General features: G+C 37.4%; 2 protein-coding genes across 2 annotated transcripts in view; one reads left to right on the top strand and one right to left on the bottom strand.

Annotated features, from left to right (window-relative positions):
- The window catches only part of LOC140160626 (phosphatidylinositol 3,4,5-trisphosphate 3-phosphatase TPTE2-like), a 95,394-nt gene that overhangs the window by 22,634 nt on the left and 51,071 nt on the right, over positions 1 to 21,689 (bottom strand). The window contains exons 9-15 of the mRNA XM_072183877.1: positions 21,070 to 21,151; positions 19,516 to 19,604; positions 18,251 to 18,312; positions 17,374 to 17,454; positions 15,939 to 16,044; positions 14,661 to 14,758; positions 13,227 to 13,325 (exon numbers count right to left, since the gene is read on the bottom strand). Of these exons, the coding sequence (XP_072039978.1) occupies positions 13,227 to 13,325; positions 14,661 to 14,758; positions 15,939 to 16,044; positions 17,374 to 17,454; positions 18,251 to 18,312; positions 19,516 to 19,604; positions 21,070 to 21,151 (617 nt within the window). The remainder of the gene's footprint in view (positions 1 to 13,226; positions 13,326 to 14,660; positions 14,759 to 15,938; positions 16,045 to 17,373; positions 17,455 to 18,250; positions 18,313 to 19,515; positions 19,605 to 21,069; positions 21,152 to 21,689) is intronic.
- LOC140160628 (uncharacterized) lies at positions 6,854 to 9,608 on the top strand. Its single transcript, XM_072183879.1, has 2 exons — positions 6,854 to 7,905; positions 8,764 to 9,608. The coding sequence occupies exon 2, from the start codon at positions 8,771 to 8,773 to the stop codon at positions 9,587 to 9,589; it is 819 nt and encodes a 272-aa protein (XP_072039980.1). The 5' UTR covers positions 6,854 to 7,905; positions 8,764 to 8,770; the 3' UTR covers positions 9,590 to 9,608.

Raw genomic sequence — 21,689 nt, 5'->3', positions numbered from 1 at the left:
CTTGACACCCCTTGACCAACCCTGACACTACTTGACCCAACTTTACATCACTTGACTTACCCTGACCTCCTTGACCCACCCTGACACCCTGTGCTCCACCAGGACACCACTTAACCGACCATGACACCCTGACACCAATTGACCTGACCTGACACCACTTGATCCACCCTGATACTACATGACCCACCCTAACACTCCTTGACCCATTGACCCCATTTTCTCCACCAGGTTTCATCTCCACTTGACCCACCCTGACACCACTTGACCCAATGACACCCCTTGATCCACCCCTAACACTCCTTGCCCTTGTGTTTTGTGTCCTCATCTGTTGGATTCACCATTATCCACTACTGTAACGGAACCCCCAGTAGGCACCTCAGTAGGCCTACTAATATTGAAAATCATTGTTTATTAATAAACTTCGGCAGCGCTCAGTGTTTTCCAGTATATTTATTATCTTTATTTCATTTGCTTAGGTATTGCGTGCTTGCTTTGCAGGCGTAGCAGCGACGCATAAATTGCGCTGACCGAAATTGCTTGCGATATCAAAAGAAAACGCCGTTTGTGTTTATTGGAACGGCTGAGTTGCGGCCCAGGCTTTGTCCCGGAGAGACGTGTTTTTCATGTCTTGCAACTCGTACTTCGGCATGACATTCTGATAGATTCGCTGATCCTTTTAGGATCAGCTACGTGAGTGTTGTAATAATTCGTAATGATTCGTATTTAATATAATATCTGACTGGAAATGTGCTTATTAATTTATGTATGATTTTTGTATACTTTTGGATCACGGAGACTCAGTAAGCGTGGATTAATCTGAGTGAGTTCTCGATTATGACGTGATCAGGTTTTTGGCTTTTCTATTTTTAACTTCAGTCAGATAAAGTAAATCTGCATCATCGATAAAACATAAATCATTAATTTCTTTAGTTAATTCATCTCATTAATTGTCACGATTTTCTAATCAATACGCCGGCCTTATAAATAATATAATAAATGTATTTGAGAGATCGGTGATAGAGTCCGATACTCTAATTTTCGTCATCAATTTGAGCGTGGGAAATTACAGCAATCAGCTGTTTATTTCATTTGTAAACAAACCCACGATGATTTTATAAGTGAAGCTTTTATGCCGATGCACTCGTGACCTTTACAGGATGAAGTGACTGGTTTTAGTGATTAAATAATGTCGTTATTTTACTGATAATTTCAGTGATGAGATTGGAGTTGTAAACTTGATACGTGAATATTGTATATATTGTTGTGCATTGTGAAGCTTACAGTTTATGCTGGGAAACCAGTACAATATAATACTGATCACTTTAAATGTTGTCATGAGTCACCTTTATTGATCTGGTTTCTTTAATTCAGTTACTTAAATTAATTAATTCACAGTCCGTGGCAAATCACAATCAATCCTACAACCATTTCATAATTAACGACGACCAGGTATTTATGCTATTTATGATCCTGACATTTAGGCCTATATTTCACATGATCCTTTGGGACTATCACGCTACCATGATATACATAGTCCTTGATAATTTGTAGGCCAAGGCACATCCGTTTCACTACTCCTTGCCCCATTTGACCCACCCTTAAACCATTTCACCCACCAACACTCCTTGACCCCAATTAGACACCCCTTGAAAAACCGACACCCCTTAAACCCTGATACCCCTTGACCCACCCTGACACCCCACTGACCCACCCTAACATCACTTGACCCACCCTGACACCATGTGACCCAACCTCACATCACTTGACTTACCCTGACCCGCTTGACCCACCTTGACACCCCTTGACCCACCCTGACACTACTTGACCCAACTTTACATCACTTGACTTACCCTGACCTCCTTGACCCACCCTGACACCCTGTGCTCCACCAGGACACCACTTAACCCACCATGACACCCTGACACCAATTGACCTGACCTGACACCACTTGATCCACCCTGATACTACATGACCCACCCTAACACTCCTTGACCCATTGACCCCATTTTCTCCACCAGGTTTCATCTCCACTTGACCCACCCTGACACCACTTGACCCAATGACACCCCTTGATCCATCCCTAACACTCCTTGTCCCATTTGACCCACCCTGACACCACATTGACCAACCCTGACACCACTTGATCCACCCTGACACCAAGTGACCCAACCTCACACCCCTTGACCCACCCTGACACTACCTGACCCAACCACACATCACTTGACTTACCCTGACCCACTTGAGCCACCATGACACGACACCCCTAGACCCACCCTGACACCTCTTAACCCTTAGACCCACCCTGACACCTCTTAACCTATCTCGTCCACAAGGTTTGCAAAATCCAGACGGACGGACAGACAGACAAATAATGACTCACAAAAGTAAGTCTTTTCCTGAACATAGTATAGGCGAGACATAAAAAAACATGTTTTTCCAAAAAAAATGGTACATTTTGGCAAACATGAACATTTGATGCAGGCAGCAATTTGAAGCTATTACTAAACTTCATGAGTATCATCAATCACATATCAATTTCAGAGTGAACACGCTATAGTGTTACAGAGCAAAAGCTCTCAAAGGCAACAAATTTCACTAAACATAAACCTATTGCAAGGGTACTACACCCTGCCCAATTTTATGCCTATTTTTTGCATTTTATCAAAAGTATAAGCGCATTGGTGACAAGTAAAGATATGTATATTATAGGGGCAAGGACTACAACTACTGCACTGGAAATTTTATTTCAACACAGACAACAGTTGTGGAGTTACAGTCAAAAATGAGGGAAAACCTATATTTAATCAATAAATCAATGACTGCTTGCCTTGAGTTGCTGAATTTTCAGTGCAGTAGTTGTACTAGTCCTTGCCCTTATAATATACATATCTTACTTGTCCCCAAGGCGCTATAATTTTTGAGAAAAATGCAAAAATAGGCACAAAATTGGGAAGGGGTGTAGTACCCCCTTAAAGGACTTCATATTTCCCTTATATTCTGTATGTTTAGCCAATAACACTAGTACGTACTTGGTGGATGGAGAAACCTAAAACTTATCATTACTCTGTTCATTTTGTTTTCATCTCCACAGCTTCATCATGTACACATATCTACCAGCCATCACATCCCTGATCCTGATTGTACCTAGTCTCCTGTTGGGAGTTGCAACACAAAGCAGCCAAACCACCAGTCAACAAGGGACCTGTAATTCCTGCTGCCCAGGCCCTGCAGGCATTCCAGGATCCCCGGGCAACAACGGCTCCCCAGGCAACAACGGCATACCCGGAAGAGATGGATTCAAAGGAGATCGCGGCGAGGTAGGAAGTATCGGTCCTTCCGGTGTAATGGGCCAACCAGGACCAATCGGTGAGAAGGGTAGTAAAGGTGAAGCACCAGAAGTTAGACAATCAGCTTTTACAGTCGTAAAAACAAGTTCTCAATCTCTGATCTTGGGAGTTGTGTTAACATTCGACACAGTAGTAACAAACATTGGCACTCATTTTGATGCCAGTACTAATAAGTTCACATGCCAAATTAGTGGCACCTATGTCTTTACATATACCATTGCAAGTAATGCGGCTAGTCACAACTCATGGATTGCAATCGTGAAAGATGACGTGCGGATTGCAGTTGCGCATATTCGAGATTCTGCTGATGATTTTCAGCAGTCGTCAATTACCGTTGTATTAGAGATGGCCACAGGCAACCAAGTATGGTTAGCTGGTGGATCATGTACCGTATATAGCGACAGACACCGATATACTACATTTGCTGGATTTCTCCTTTATTGAACTGAATTGAACAGTTTATAGACGGCGACTGCACTGATTTATGGCTATTTCATACAATATACTGAAATGTGTTACTTTAGAGTACATGTAAACACAAATATTACATTTTCCTTAGGGTTATGTTAAGGGATCTGGAATGAGCGTTTTGAGCGTTTCGACAGTATTTTTTGTGGGACATGAGAGCACATCAGACAAATTGAATTGCATTCTGAATACGAAGGATGTCTTTCTAATGTCAAATAATTTTCATTTTTTGAAATTCACGATATAGTACAAATTTTATGACAAATTATTTTAAAATTTCAAAAAATCAAAATTATTTGATATCAGAAGGACATTCTTCAGATTCAGAATGCAATTGATATGTCTGATGTGCTCTAATGTCCCACAATAAATACTGTCCAAACGTTCATACCCCATCCCTTAATAGAAACATGTTTTTAAATTCATTGGCAATAGTATTGTAATGGTAATATTTGGAAATATGACACTCTCCAGGGGGGGGGGACATTCGAATTTGGAAGTGATGGAGGTGCGTACACCAGTTTGAAACTAGGGGTCTTTCAGTGCAGACTCTTGACACCAAAAAAGGGGGTCATTTCACTCATTTGGTGAGAAGGTCCCCAAAAAGGAGAGTATCTGTGAGATGGGTGAAAGGGGTCTTTCCTTGAACTGGGAAAAATTTTGTGTCAAAACATGAAAGTTTACCAACAAAAATTAATACAAAATTGTTCAAAAAGGCATCAAAATTTTATTTTATTTTCTGAAAAATTAGAAATTTTTTGATTTCAGTGAGAGAATATCACTTGAAAAGGGGTTCTTTTTGAGAGAATAGAGTAAAACCAAAAAGAGGGTCATTCAGTGCGAGGGAGTTAAAAAAAATGGGGTAAATGTGACCTTACATGCCCATCACCAACTTTTATTGAGTATCACCATCTTGGATTTCATAGTGGCATGATTCAAATCGTGTGCGCAAACCTAATCCCGCAGGGCGTATACACACACGTAGAAGGGTGATTTGTCCGTAACCGCATAAATGCACCGATTCGAGTCTGCCACTACAAAATCCAACAAGAGACAATACACAGTGTAGTATATTGATTGACCGACAGTGCAAGGCGTGGAAAAATGTATGAGTAACCGCACGTAATGCTGTACATAGAATGTATCACACTTTACTGCATTTCAGATATAATTAGGAATCATTGCAATACGCGGATTTAGGGTTTCTCTACCGGAAGTCAATTTGTGCCGAAATTCCTTCCGGACCTTCCCACAATGCAATATGCATGTTGCATAACAAAGAATATTGATTAATCTCCGAACTGTATCTATTGTTATACAAAATGCTTATTGCATTGTGGGAAGGAATTTCGGCACAAATTGACTTCCTGTAGAGAAACCCTAAATCCGCGTATTCTACACTTCACCTCACATATTTGGACAAATCACTGTGCATGATTTTTAATAAGGCAACAAAAAACCCTGTTTAATATTGGGCCCAGCCAACCCAGATTCTGCTTTTTGGGAGTTGTTTGTTTTTTAATTTTGCTATAACATCATTTAAAATCATCATTTTAGGCAAAATGTATTGAATTTTACTTTAAAGTATTTCAAAATTATGTTTGCAAAAATTTTCCTTTCAAGCTTTCGGTAAACTTTTAGGGCCATTTTACCTTTCCAGAATTTTTTTTTAATCCAGACTGACCAAACCTACCCTAATTCAAAAGTTTGTCCACTCCTAAAACAGGTTTTTTTTTTTTTTCATTTCCGAATGGATGGTGGAGGTAATCAAATGTAAATAATCACTTAGGCCAAGTAAATAAAAAAACATGTTTCTCGTCCCCTCCCGCTTCCTTTTTTGAAGATTTTGCATTTTTCTTTTAATTTTGCAATCTTTCTGTCATAACTTTTTGTGACGATGCTAGAGAAGTTGCAACTTCTTCTTATAAGCCTTTACAATAGTATTAGAAGCACTTGTGAAGTGTTTTGTGATGAGGGGTTGACATCTCAAAACAACAAAATAAAAAGAGCCTCTTCATGTTTTTCAGCTTCTAATCTTTACGCTATAAAAAGGATAAAAAGCATCAAAATAGGGCAATTTAAGGTATTTTTTCAATAAAAAATTTAAAAAACCTCTTCCTCCTATTTTTCCAAAACCTGGACGAGAAACATGTTTTATTTTTTACTTGGCCTTAACAGTCAATGAGATCCTGATCTGCCAAATTAACACATTTGATTCTGTGTACCTAACTTTTTGAATGCAGACCTGTCAGGCTTGGAAATAGCTGATATTGTTTGACAGCTAGCTTTGATGCGTAAAATGACACGATAGCCAAGTCTGAGTACCTTGGGCTACACAAAACAATCCCGAGTTCACCGTTCCCTATATTTGCATGCATGCATGGTAGCTAATTATATAATGTTGATAAATGTTTCAAATTCTATCATAATGCAAATGCCAAGATATTATATTAAAAAAACTAATTTTGACCCTGAATGTGATTGTGACAAGAGTATTTATACCATGAATAAATTGTCAGTGAGTGTTTACATCATCAGCAGGGGCTGTCAACTCTCACACATTTGGGCACTTGAGGTAAGGTCTATGTTTAGTGAGGTAATAAAATCTCACACCAAGGTAGTAAATCTCATGCCCAGGTAAAAAAAAGCTCACAAAATCTCCCACATCGTCAATATAATTGTTGTCCCTACCTCCACCTCCACTTTTTTAGGTTCTTTTAAAAGCACTCTGGCTCAAATAATCAGTCAGCATACAATAATTTTGTCCTGGTATTCCGCTGTTCAACAGTACCGTAAAACCTCGTCTACAAGCATTATAGTGTTTTTGATGAAAGCTAAATTAATACGATAAATGTGTAAATAAGCCAATACAATAGATTGGTCTTACAATAATACATGTTTGTATATGCTTGCATTAATTGGATCTGTAATTTATTTGCTCAAATTCCATAATGGCGCCTGGATTAATTTAGCTTTCTTCAGGAGCACACTATATGCTTGTAGACGAGGTTTTACGGTATCTCATGCCAAGCAATTGCCTTCAATGTTTATTCAGGAAACATGTATAAAATTTAAATTCAACTTGACTGATTGTTTAGGTATGCAGTGGAAACTTGTTAAAACATTAACACAAATTGATTTTATTGGCTAAAGTTTATACGTTTATACATTAACCCAAGTGTATTTTCTCTCCAAACTGTTATCTATCCATGCTCGTGGAAAACATCGAGAAAAAAAAGTGGTTTCCAAAATCAATTTTGCAAAAAAAATAATATTTTGTTGGTGGGAGACCTTAAAAACCTGATAGCACAAACTCTGGCAACTTTTTCTTAACTCATTTATACTAGCAAATGATGCGATGCTGTATGTCATTCATGCAGATAGTATAATGCAGTAACCTAACATTGAACCTTGTTGAAGTTAATACTCACAAGACCTAGTTTGTTCATATAATTTATTAGCTGAGTAAGAAATCAAATACTTCGAGTCAAGTAGGGGCAGTACACATTTCCGCTATTTGAGATTTATATCTAACAGAATTGGCAAAACATCAAGTACTTTCATCATCAAAAGTTCAAACATACAATATGACAACTTTAAAATTAAAGGCTACGTGTACGTAACTGACACACAATGTATAGCTGTGCATCCTGTTAGATGTTGATGTAACCAAATAGGGAAAGGGACAGAAAACACACAGCCAATCAGAGCTTTCCTTAAATGTGACGATGTTAAACTTAAATTTCATTTTATACCTACATCATAATTTGGCATGGATTCAATGTGAAAAGTTTACTTTATAGAGCATCATTTGTTTCTCACAATACAACTGGTTAAATGTATGGCACTTATTAATCAGACTTCAAAGTTAAGAGCAAAGATTTTGCCTGACAACCTTCAGTCTAATATAATCTAGCATTGGACATCTACTAAATGTGCTGCCTGTAACTTATCTACACGAAATTGTGAATTCCTGAACTTTGATAAAGTTACATTCTTCAAACCTGAGACTGTATTTGTTTTCAAGAAGGCAACATATTGATGAGACCTGGTGTCACGAGATATTCAGAATAAACTTGAAATCACAGAGGTAAGTGTACCAAGGATTCTGGAGTAGTATACAAATATTGACTGCTATGAGGGGTATGTTTAAAATTATAGGCCCAAGATGATCTCAAAACCATGCTATGGCCCGAGGCACATCTGACAGTCATAGCATGGTTTTGAGAGCACCGGGGGCCTATAATTGTAACCATGACCCATATAAAGCAGTCAATATTTGTTTTATATACTGAATAAGTGTCGAATTGTGTAAGGGATCGACTTGTGAAAGGGGTGATGCATATTTTGTCATTATTTTTGAAAATATCTAAATGACAAACATTTGCACTTTTCCATCTTTCCATTATTATCATATTGTGAAGTACCATGCAAGTAGCTGTGGTATATTTCAATACAATGTACATGTATGTATGACTTTTGGTAAATAGGCTGTTTTTGCCTAAAAGGGTACAAATTAGTGGCATTTCTTGGAGCATAGACTCCCTCGACAGTCGTTCAACAGAGGAATTTTTAGCCTGATATGATAGACTTTACCAAGACTGAGTGTCATTTGTAGCATATAGCAGTCTACATTTGCATATTTCATACATAAATTAGCTAGAAACTCAATAAAATAAGTAAAATATTTGTCTAATATTTTCTTTATTACAACAAAATTTAATGAAAATTAGTATTTCTTTATTAAAACAAATGTACTCAAAATACTCAGTAAGAATTATGAACCTAAGTCCTTAAAACATTAATTTGATGACCATATACCCCAACATTGAAATGTTCTCACAATGTTTTGACAATATTTGAGAAAGGTTTTCAAAACATTTCAAAGACATAAATGTACTTGTATTTGCGAGGCAAAATTACCATTTTTTCATTTTCATCTCCACAGCTTCACCATGTACATACATCTGGCAGCCATCACATCCCTGATCCTGATTGCACCTAGTCTCCTGTTGGGAGTCACGTCACAAACCAGCCAATCAGAGACCTGTAATTCATGCTGCCAAGGCCCTGCAGGCATCCCCGGTATACCCGGTAATGGTATTCCCGGATCCCCTGGCAACAATGGCTCCCCAGGCAACAATGGCCTACCAGGAAGAGACGGGTTGAAAGGAGATCGCGGCGACACAGGAAGTATTGGGCCTGCCGGTGAAAGGGGATTTTCTGGCCCCCAGGGCCCAAGCGGTGAGATGGGAGAGCCCGGGCCTTCTGCACGAGGATTACCTGGAAAAGTTGGCCCAAGTGGAATGCGAGGAAGTCCAGGGCTTGCCGGTCAATCAGGACCAATCGGTGAAAAGGGCAGTAACGGTGAAGCACCAGAAATTAGACGATCAGCCTTTACAGTCGTAAAAACATCTCAACAAACTCAAAGTTCAGGCGCTGTGTTAACATTTGACACAGTAGAAACAAACATCAGCAACCATTATGATTCATCGAGTCATAAATTTACATGTCAATTGCCAGGCACCTATGTTTTTACATATACCATTGCCAGTGGTACAAGCAGTCATAACCCTTGGATTGAACTTGTGAAAGATGGCAGACGGATTGCCGCCGCGCATGTTCGAGATTCTGCTGCTGATTTTCAGCAGTCGTCTATTACTGTTGTATTGCAGATGGCCACAGGCAACCAGGTATGGTTACGTGGTGGATCAGGTACAGTATATAGCGACAGTGGCAAATATAGTACATTTGCTGGATTTCTCCTTTATTGAACTGAATTGAACTGTTTATTAGACTAACTGATGATGATATGGCTATTTCATTATTTGAATATTTTGTTTCATATATGCTGAAAATAATGTAACATTATTGCCTAATAGAGTGCATGTAACTGCATAATGTTACATTTTTCTTAGGTTTCACACATACAGGAGTATGTAATTGTTAAAATTTTACCCCAGCTATGAAAGTACAATAGACTAGTGAACGATTACGTCGCTCACTGGAAATAACTCAACTTAATTTTGTTCAGCTTATAGAAGGCGGAAAAAATAAGACTTGATTGTAACACCATGTATTGATATAGAATGGCGTGCAGTTGGACACATGCAGTGCTTACGCTAGTTGTGTGTTGCGTAATGCATGACTGATGCACGCATACGTGAATTTAAGCGAGCGTGAATTGGCACTTTATTGATGCGTGCAGTAACAAAAGCCAAATAATTTCGCCTCATATGAGAAGAACAAACTTTAGTGTTGAAACTGTAATATTTTGAAAGATGACTCTCATGATCACAAGCTCTAATATAGCAACCATGAATCTTATTTTGTTATTTCCTATTTGTTCATTAGTTTGCATAAAGTACTGTATGGATCAGTTCCCAAAACCTGTTGAGAATCCAAGATGTTTTTGCCACTTTATACTGGAACTAGCACAATATGTGCACTGAGTACAGTGTAATATATGCATGTAATGTACTTGAATTTCTGCTCACTCGTTTATTAATCAACTGATGGCATATACTTATACAAGTGCAAATAATTACTTGGATCCAATGCGGAGAAATAATTTGTAATGTCAGAGTGCATCAGGTATCTGGTTATTCAAATTAGTCCATACTAATCTTATTGCATTTGATTGCCTAAATGTGACACGATCTGGTCCATGGGGGCCAAAGGAGGCATTTTTGAAAATTGAGTTACTGTAATCATTACATTATACATACAATAGGCTATCATTTACTGAAAACACCAAAGGTCTAGCATACTTGGTTCTACAGTTATGAAGTTTTTTGATGTCTATTTTCTTATGTATTTTATTGTTTTTTGACTCCATATTTTTACCTTTATCTCAGTTTCAAATTTGCCGCATTTGGCCCCCATGGACCAGATCGTGTCACAAATTGCCTAAATATGCTATTGCCTTTGAGATATATACAAGATTTTAAATATGGCAATGTGGAAAATTGGTGACCGTACCTCTATAGACCAATCAAACAAGGTGTACTTGCATAATGTATCCACAAGGTCAACAGAATTAGTAAGAAATAAACGGTAATGCAGTATTCTTTACCTCTAAATAATATGTCCGAGGCAATAAAAACATACAAAATGGGCAAGGCATATTCTATTCTGTGTACATATGTACTTTTATATGCACAGTGTATAACAGGCAGTGCACGGGATGGAACAATTTATGCAAAACTGTATAATGTTCTGCATAGAATGTGTCATACTTTAATGTGTTCCAGATGTAATTAGGGTATATTATTGCAAATTAATATCATTATTGTTTTTAAAATGAAGAGCGAATTGGTAGTATATTCATGGAATATTTTCTGTGTAGACAAACTTTTTGAATGCTGACCTCTCAATCTTATAAATAGCCGATATTGTCTGATAGCTAGATTGATGCATAAAATGACATGATAGACAATGAAGTCCGAGTACCTCGGGATAGACAAAACAATCTGGAGGTTTACTATATTTTCCCTATATTTGCATGGAAGTATATTTATTTATTTATTTATTTATTCTTTCTTTAACCAGGGTAGCCCCTTCAGTAACTGGTACTGATCTCCAAGGGGGCCCTGAGTGACAATTTACAGCACACAATATAATAAAAGAAGTTGATAACAATTAAAAGCAATGCATGGAAGCAAAAGTTACTTAAATACAGTATTTACATTGTACATCAGGTCAAGTAATAATTACACTATACAGAATAGATAACATTGTACAAGTTTTACAATCAAATAGTGAGTAAAAAGACAAAAAAAAATTATATAAATTTGTGGAATTCAATAAATCAAATAATTAAGTCAAATCACAATTTTGAAATACAGTTTTTAAAAGTATGAACGGTCATAGAATCAAAGTTTCCACGGATGTCTTGGGGAGTCTATTCCAAGCATAACATGATCTGTAGTGAAAAGTTCTCTTACCAGGATTTATGTTCCATTTTGGAATGACAAGAGAATTGAAAGTTTGGCTTCTAGTACCATGAGTATGAAGAGATTGCATATAAGAAAATTGAGAAAATAAATATGATGGTGCATTATGGGTAAGACACTTGAACACAATAATCAGAAGTTGTTTCTCCCATCTTGTATGAAGTTTATCCCAGTTAAGAGAATCCATCATGTCTTTAATAGGTGTTCTTATAGCTAATTACGTTGTAAAATGTTACAAATTCCAATTTAATAAATGATAACCATCAGTAAAATTGTGCATTAGTCCATATATAATTTTCTGAAACACACAGTGTTGAGTGTTTTAGTCCTGTAGAGTATTTGCCCCAACCTGGCCTATACAGTAATTTTTGATGTTTTGATTATGTATCATCAGCTGCATTCCACAATTTGAAAATGGTCTAATTGTTGGGGGCTGAAAGAAAAGACTAAACATAACTGGAATTTGCTATAGAATTAGTGACGTAACATGATTAATTACTATAGCAATGAATACAAAATTTTGAATGTATTGCGCTGCACCACAAGTAGGCTGCACTCATCACCTGTCGTTAGCCTTTTCGAAGCATGGCGTACACAATATGAGGGCAGTATACAATATGGGTAAAACCTGCCAAATTCAAAAGCCTTTACCCATTTCATGCAGCGCCATCCTATTGTGTCCGCCATATCTCTAAAAGGCTAATGTCAGTGTGTGCAATCATAGGTTAAATACAATACTGCTCTTTTCATAGACACTAATCGTACAGGTGTGAAATATAATGTACATAATGGGCTATTCCAGAAATTAACGGCACCTACCCTAAAGAAGACATGGGATTCCCAATAAGTTTGAGTTTTCCCATGTCTTCTTTAGGGGTAAAAATCTTTCAAATCCTCAGCAATTGCGAGCACCAACATGCGAGGGGGGTATACACCCCCCCCCACCCACACACACTTGAACATGAGAGTCCGTGATCATTATTTTTAGAATCCAATTAAATATTCATAGCTGATTGATCATTGATTATCAGTTATCGACTATCGATTAACACCATCTCAAAGGCTGCTTACCAGCGTGCTAAGGTAAGACTGTGATGAAATCCGTAGGCATGATACTCTATGTACTACTGCTGGCTATGATCTCTCCTTTGTTTTTTCTTATTTCATTTGTCTTATGATTTACGAGGTCAGATCTTAAAAAAGATTAAGATTTTCCCATGTCTTCTTTAGGGGGAGAGCCAAAAATATCTGGATGCGCCCAATGTGAAATCTTTATACGATCAAGGCCTCTTGCCTATTCTTTGATAATCAATGGTGCGATGCAGAGTTACAGGTGCGATGCAGAGTTACAGCGTACTTCTAGTGCGGGCCGATACATTCAAAAATTGTATTCATCTATTGCTATGGCAATTAATTCTGTTACATCACTACTTCTACAGAGAATATGCTGACTTACCCTTGATGATGATTTAAACCGGATCTTGACATCCCCAGATACCACCGGCCCGTTGATGAGACGTACTACGCATCCATCAATATCACGATCATATACAGCCTGTTAATGAAAGACAGTACCTTGATTTACTTTGGTGCATGTTTTTTTTTCAATATTATTTTGAATAACACATAAAACACAAAGACAGGGATAAATTGAGGAGTTCTTTTCATATAAATCTGCTCATTTTACACAACCAAATTACTATTGCTAGTGCCCAGTTTCATTGGTACTCCAGAGTATCTACTTTACTGGTAATCTAGAGTGGCCACAAATTAGATGGGCAGCACTAGTACATCTGGGGTTAGCAGCAATAGGAATATGTAGTGTGTACCTTTATTATTACAAAACACATTCGCATGTCTCACGCTATAGGACAGTTTTTATTGTCACCAAAGAGTAGTAAATTATGATGGTGATGAACTGATCGGTTTTGGAAAAGTGATCTGAGACGTCCCCTCAAGCTTTAATTACACAAATCAAAATATACCACTGCTTTGGATTCAAACCTGGTTTCATTTAATGATCATTGTTTCACTCCCTATAATACTATTCATTGCCGTAGTGCATGTTAGTACCCACTGGTTACTGGTTCAAGCCTGGGCTCATACAGCTGTTCCAAATTATGATATGCCATAGGCTTTGTGTTGAGATCATTTCGATCAGTGGTTCGTAACAAAAAAAGGGTGAGCCAGACTTAGCAACGGTCATATTTTATTAACATGCACTACGCCAGTGAATTAGAGTGCCTGCCAGAGTTGAAAGCACATCACTATTATTAGGTAGATCTTTTCAGCAGCCAATCAGAAATCTACGGAAATTCTTGTGCGATACACAGAAACACAAACAAATCACACACTGGCGATAATGTGTTCGATGACCATGGGGTGTGGTATGACTGATCACACCAATCATGTACAGTGTTACTCTTACTTGATGCACCTTATTGATCATGATGTCCACTGTGTGGTCACACATACATGTTCAAATCACCAGAAATTGATTGGCTGAACATGTTTTGATGGTTCTCTTGAAAAGGCCTATTGTCTGTTGAGATACAAATATGCATGTAAATTATATGGCATATATTAGAATCCAAATCCAATATTAATAGAGGCCCTGCATTCTTTTATCGATTGGCTCCAAACAAAGGATTTGAACCAGTGTCTTTCACCGTAGTTATGGCAGAGTGCAGTCCATTCAATCAACATATTTGATCGTAGTGCAGGGTTATGTGTGTGAGACGAACTGTCACGGTAGATTGCAATCATGCTTTTGTTGAATGCATTTGAGTAGTCCGCCATATTTACGGGATGATTCGTCACATGCAAGGCCTCTATTCCAGTAAATCATGCTGTTCTTTTTTTTCTTTTTACAGCAATTTTAGGGCCCTACCTGACAATTCATATTTCTTCCTAAAGTACAACCAAATACTGTAGTCCCATCGGTAACCACTTCCATCCCTATATCTCGACCATCACCTTTGCCCAATCCTGTGATATAAAAACAATAAACTCAATTTCAATTTATATGAATATATCAAGATTGAGAGCCAGAAAGCCTCAACTCACAATCACCTACAAAATGAGCTTATAAAGTCGTCAGGGCAATATTATATTAAGATAGTCATTAATCATGACAAATTTCAATAGAAAACAGAAGACATTGTGGAAGAAATATTGATTTTGAAGACCAAAGCAATGAGCCAACTTCATGCTCATTTTGTGACAGCTGGTCATAGTGAGTTACGGCTTTTTAGTTCTGAACCCTCAATATATATATATTTAGTCCAACATGCTCATGTTTTGTATTGCATATAGTGGCTTGAACCTCCTTATACTAATCTGAATGGAGACTAGACTTCTCCGTAGTCCACTTGCCCATTTTGTATACTCTGGCTATTACCGTATTGGTCCGAGTATAGTCCCAATTTTTTTTTTTTTTTTTTTTTGCAAGTTTATTTTTTTCCGGTTTTGGAGTGTCCCTGGACCTAGACCTAGATGTTAGGATCATTCATGGTTGACCTAAAAAATAAAATTAAAAAAAATTTCAAGATATTTTGTATTTTTAATATGAAAATTGATACTTTTTTTCATGTCATACTCTATTAATGATTTCAAAATGCATTCAAATTCAATGCATTTTGAAATCATTAATAGAGTATGACATGAAGACAAATTTTTTTTTTTTTTTACAATTTCTGAAATTTTTTGAAAAATGGGGGGTGGGATTATACTCGAACGTGGGACTATACTCGGACGAATACGGTACATTTAAGCATAAAATGCTAATTTGTATTAATTTGTGTGCAATTGATAGATTTTCATATCTGATATTTTCATTCACCATACTCCCTCCCTCTGACTACTTACTTTGGGTTGCGGTTAAGATTCTTAGCACAGGACTCTATTGAGACTCTTCTGGCCTAACTAAAATTGGCCATGATGTAATGCATCTTTAAATGGATCTGGCTTGTGATTGGTCGATAATAGGTTATAAACTATCAATTCTGGTCATTCCAAGAGGATCCCATGTTGCATTTAAAAGAAGCGAACTTTTCAATCAAAACTAAAACAAATGGGTACCTGTATATACAAGACAACCTAGAACCCCTTTTCTAAGAGTATATTATTATTAGAAAGAGGCCAACAAGAACCTAAAACAAATCATTACCTCCTAGATTCAATATCCTTAGTGACTGCAGCTTGAGCACTTTGGGTTTTGGAATTACTCGACCCATCTTGAATTTGATCTGCTCAAAGTAGTTGACGTAACGAGCCTGAAATTAAAATATGTCAAAATATTCATTATCTATATATGTTCATCAAAATGGAACAGGTTATTATGGTGATGGAATTAGTGGTGGATCCAGGAATTTGCAAAAGGGGGACGGCACAATTGAATTTGTTGCTTCCCTCTTTTTGAATGGCTGTAATGCAGGGGGTGTGCCCCTCAAAATTTGGATAATTTTGCAAAGGCCAGATTGAAGCCATATGTTCAGAGATTTTTTTACGCTGTTATAAAAATTGTACGATTGTTCAAAATTGAAGCCAAAACATTCAACTGTCATTTTATTATCTATTAGCCTATGTAGGGAGTGTCTAAGGGGGCTGTTTCCCCCTTAGAAGTTTTTTAAATATGAATGCTCATATGAAGCCATTTGGTGGACCTTTTTTACTGCATCTATTATTGTTATCGTTGCTTAAAACAAAATTTCAGTGCAAAGCCCCACTCTTTTTTTATCTTTTTCAACACAAAAAGAGGGGAGCACAGGTGGGGTGTGCACATGCCTGGATCCACCAGGGTATGGAAATATAATCTGTATAGCAAAATTAGACCCTACAAATAGCAATAGATTGCATAAATATGAAGTCTATTAATCTACATCCATACAAGGCACACACTGCTTACACATTTACATACAGATAATACATACCTTTGTGGTGTGGACATGTTGGGACATATTGTGGACATTGCCTATAATATGTCATCACAACTATAGATAACATGTAACACGCATATACAGGTGCGAGTATGTAGCCCGTTGGATGCGTAGACCTAGTGCATAATACTCACATATGATTGCAGTATACACACAGTTGAAGACATTAAGTTGCGATCAAGTTTTGTTCATTTTGGAATAAGGGCAGGTTTTATGATGCTAACTTAATTTTCACTATCCTCTAGCATGTGACAAGCAACAGGCAGGTAGTGTGCACACAGTATCCACTACTCAAGATATTGGAAAACAAATTTTCCTATAGTTTATTCTAAATACACACCTACAGAAAGGCTTGGTAGAATAATTTATGATAGGATGCTATATGTACCGATGCATACACAATTTACACACACACCCCAACACCTCCCTAGCACCCACCCCTCCCCACACATGCATCTGTAATGACCTCCAAACAGGGACATTAGTGTGAAACTCTACATTCCAACCAATTTGAGAGCATGTCCCTTATCGGTGATAAAATTTCAGTCCCTGGTTGATAAATTAAACATCCCCATTTGCATAGTCCTAAATAGCATTCTCCATTCTGATGCTATTTCACATTAGGTGCCCACCCACCACTCCAACCACCACACGCCATAATCCTACCTGGCTGGGTGTTTCTACACCCTGGAATTTATCTCCTTCACTGTAATCTGTGCGTCTTCTACCAAAGTACTCTAAGGCATCCTGTAGTATTCAAACATATCAAAGACTTTAGAGTTAGGATTTGGGTTAGGTTTTAGGGTAAGCATTAGAATTAGGTTTTATAGTTAGGATTAGGCTTATTAGGAATTAGGTTTTAGAGTTAGAATTAGGGCTAAGTTTTAGAGTTTGCTTATGGTTAGATTTTAGGTTAGGTTTTGGAGTTAGTATTAGGTTTGTTTTAGGAAAAAAGATTAGGGTTAGGATTTGAGTTAGGTTTTAGGGCTTGGATAAGGTTAGGTTTTGGGGTTAGAATTTGCATTAGGTTTTGGGGATGCAATTTGAGTTGGGATTTGGGTTCGATTTGAGGGCTAGAATTTGGGTTAGGTTTTAGGGCTAGGTTTTAGGGCTTGGGTTAGGTTAGGTTTTAGGGTTAGATTTTGAGTTAGGATTTGAATTAGGTTTCAGAGCTAGGATTAGGGTTAAGTTTTAAAGTTAGGATTTGGGTAAGGTTTTGGGGTTAGGATTAGTGTTAGATTTTAGGATAAGGTTATGTATTAAGGTTATAATTTGGGATAGTTTTTAGGTTAGGATTTCAGTACGGATTTGGTAAGGTATTAGGACTAGGATTTGGGTTAGTTTTTAGGATTAGGTTAGATTTCAGGGTTAGAATTAGGGTAAGGGTTTAGGGTTAGGATTTGAGTTAGGATTTGGATTATGTTTAAGGGTTAGGATTTGAGTTAGACTTTGGTTAGGTTAAGTCAAGCATAAGTCATCAGCCCTCATGCCAACCACATTGCTTTGTTTGGGTAATGTCACTTGTCCATTATGCAATACTTACATCAGCTGACTTAAATGTATCTGATTCCAGAAGCCATGCACACACAGCTAAACCAGTCCTCCCTGAAAATGACACAGAAAACACATTGCTATATCTAAGATATCTTGCAACAAAAGAACTCATATAGTCAGTATTACTGACTATTCAATCTACTCAAATGAATTAGCCCCAAACCCCCTCTCCCCCTACAACAAATGTTATCTTCATATATCTTTATTTTGAAATTGTAAACCCTCCCAAAGGACAATGGACTATTCCATAAATCCATACACCCCCTATATGGAAGACATGACCTCAATCTCCCACACAGGCTATTTATGTAGCCATAATATTTTGAGAGGGGTGCGGAATTTGCCAAATGCAGAAATTAAAAAAACGCTTACATCCCACTTAACCCCCTAAAATTGCTTTTTTTTTTGTTCTAGTTTGGACAGTTTGGCATGGCAATGTGGTACCTTCTTGCTTACATTTTAACAATTTAACCCTGAAAAGCATCGTACCTCTGCAAACCCCCCCCACCCCCAGTGACCTGCCTAACTACAGCAACTTGGAAACACTGTGAGAACTAAGATTTTAAAACTTTATTTAATGGAACACCACAACTATATACTGTGTTCAAAAAGTATCCAAACACTTACAACAAAATTAAAGCAATAGCTTTAAAGACGTCAAACCTAAATTACCAAATAAAGTAGTCAAAATATATTGAGAAGTTATGCCAATTTTAATAAAAACATTTCAAAACTGACAAAATTTACATAGACTTTTCTCTCGAAACACGCTATTAAATTATAAGCATGTTGAGTGAATGTTGATCTGTTACGCTATATTGAGCCCATTAGCCCAAATTTGACACTTTTAAATGCTCTTTTTCCGTTCAAATTGCTTAATCTTGGGTTAATAAATTCGGTTGAGGTCTCATAAATGAGGTCTCAAAATACACGGAACAAATGGACCATCTAATGACTACTTTATTTGGTACTTTAGGTTGAGTGTCTTTAACATACTGCTTTTGTTTTAAGTGTTCGGATACTCTTTGTGTGCAGTATATTATGTGAGTACCACCGGCGTGTCCAGGATCTTTTCCTGCGGGGGGGAGGGGGCTCAGAGGGGCTTTCAGAGTTATGCGGGTGGGGGCTTAATGGCTAAAATCGCCACAAAATGGCTGATTTTACATGATTTTTAACAAAGTGCTGGGGCTTCAGCACCCAGACCCCCCTCCCCCCAGACACGCCACTGAGTACATGAAGTCACGGCATACACACCTTTTCCTCCTTTGCAGTGTATTACAATGATATGATCTGGATCAGCTTCAACCCATGTACGTATATCATCCAAGAAATCTAACAGCTCACTGAAATTTGAATTGATAAGAATATGTATGTAAACCTGACTTAGCTGCACTAAGTTAACATATATATATTTAATGCAACCTGCCACAGGAAAAACCCTCTCCACACGGGTGTTCTGGAGACCATAACTTACCACTTTCATGTATAAGACCACCGTAATTAAATAGCTAGTCTTAAAGCTCCCGCGCGCATTAGTAAATCTGCTCGCTTTTTGCACATTATTCCCGCTGGATTGAGTAAATTTCATTTTTTCCCTGTTTTATTTAATCTTCTAAATCCCCCACAGAAAAATATCACGTCTGACATCGTCAGATGTCAAAATAGCTTAAATCGTAAATTTCAATCAATTTCTTCATCTTGATTATAGTGAAACCTCTATAACAGATGAAAAGGTGGCTTGTTTTTATCAAACAGCTCGTCTCACAGATAAAAAAATTAAAGTAAAAAAAAACCATTCTGCATTAGGTTTTCACAAGAACTCAAAAATTTGTCAAAATGTCTTCCTTTGCCACTGTTGAATCAGATCACGTCACATTTATAACCCATCAGACGCTGATTAAATGAGATAAAGGATGCAGTCATGACAGCTAATGTGCTGAGGAAGATATGAGATAATGCCAGAAATACCCATCATCAAATAACAGTCATTTCCTTCAGAAATATAAACACTATTTCTTTCCTTAAGCTTAATTTGGGTTCAACTACCCGTTGTGCTCACTCTCATGGCTGCATGTCGCAACTTTGAGTGTTCATTTGCGAGGCCACATGTCACAATTTTAGTGCAGTGAGGATGAGATTGCACATCAACAAAATACCTCATTTGATACACTGACCACAACATCTACACCCGGGCATCTACAGCATATCAGAAACAACATCTACAGCAGAACAATGACCACAACATCTGAAGCAGAACCCTGACAACAACATCTACATCTACAGCAGCATCAAGAGAGTTTTTCTTTTATCAAAACCAATTTGAAGAAAACTGGCAGGAAGTTATGTCACTTCCGGTAGCGATGTTAGTCTTGCTAGCAGTCTTAGCAACATGGATTAAGGAATCAATTCAGATCAGGAAGAGAGGGCGAGGAGTAATGAACAGAGACAAGGGGGTCTACAATCTAAGTCACATGTATGATCCACTTTTGAAGACTGCTAGCAAGACTAACATCGCTACCAGAAGTGACATAACTTCTCGCCAGTCATCAGCTGTTGGATCATCACAACAACACCAAGCTTTGATAAAGTCAGTGGTTCACTGGCGAAACTGTCAACAAGAAAAACTAGTAAGTTTTCTTCAAATTGGTTTTGACTAAAGAAAAACTCTCTTGATTCGTAATTACCAAACCTGATGAATTTGTTTCAAGATCTATAGCAGAACCTTGACACATCTACAGCAGAACCCTGATGATGATCACATAACATACTACAAAATTTTATTGTCCTTATTTTCTCCTCAAAACTTACGTAAGCTTTGGTACATTATGGTCATCAATCATCAGCCGTTTCACTCTGAAGTGAAAGAAAGACTCATCATAATGTCTCTCACCTGAAATTTTAAAAAACACAAGAACAGTTTCAACTTTTTTTTTACTTTCTGCATATTTATAGATGAGGACTGCAGAATTTACCCAATTGCTTTAACAGTTTAAACCTCAAGGGCACTGCCAGCCAAATATCGGTCTCTTAGAACAATTCTGATTGGTTACAAAAAGGGCTTCATCATGTATTGAGTCAATTAGAGATATGGTACGAATAGTCAGTAGTGGGGATTAAACTTAATATTCCCAAAACATCTTAAAGCCCTGTTTTGATAAAGTGTAAAAATTTTTTAATTGTTTATAAAGTGAAGGATAAGTCATTAAAATCAAAATTGGGTTTAATGGTGCAAATCTGCATGAATGATGTCTTTGCAAAATATGTTTATGTTGACAAAGCTGTCTTGAGCAGCACATTATTTAGTCCAATAATAAAGGGGAGTATAGTTTACCTGAAGTCACCATAAAGTCAAGTTACAAGCATTACTTTCTGATAGGATCCTGTAATAAATTCCTAGTATTACTACTGCTGTGTATAAATCATCAACC

This window comes from Amphiura filiformis, chromosome 9 (assembly GCF_039555335.1).
Source record: "Amphiura filiformis chromosome 9, Afil_fr2py, whole genome shotgun sequence".
Classification (NCBI taxonomy): domain Eukaryota; kingdom Metazoa; phylum Echinodermata; class Ophiuroidea; order Amphilepidida; family Amphiuridae; genus Amphiura; species Amphiura filiformis.
This window is presented reverse-complemented; position numbering and strand designations above follow the sequence as displayed.

Bases quoted from the DNA above. Each gene is read 5' to 3' on its own strand.
- LOC140160628 (XM_072183879.1), top strand. From the start codon at position 8,771: ATGTACATACATCTGGCAGCCATCACATCCCTGATCCTGATTGCACCT.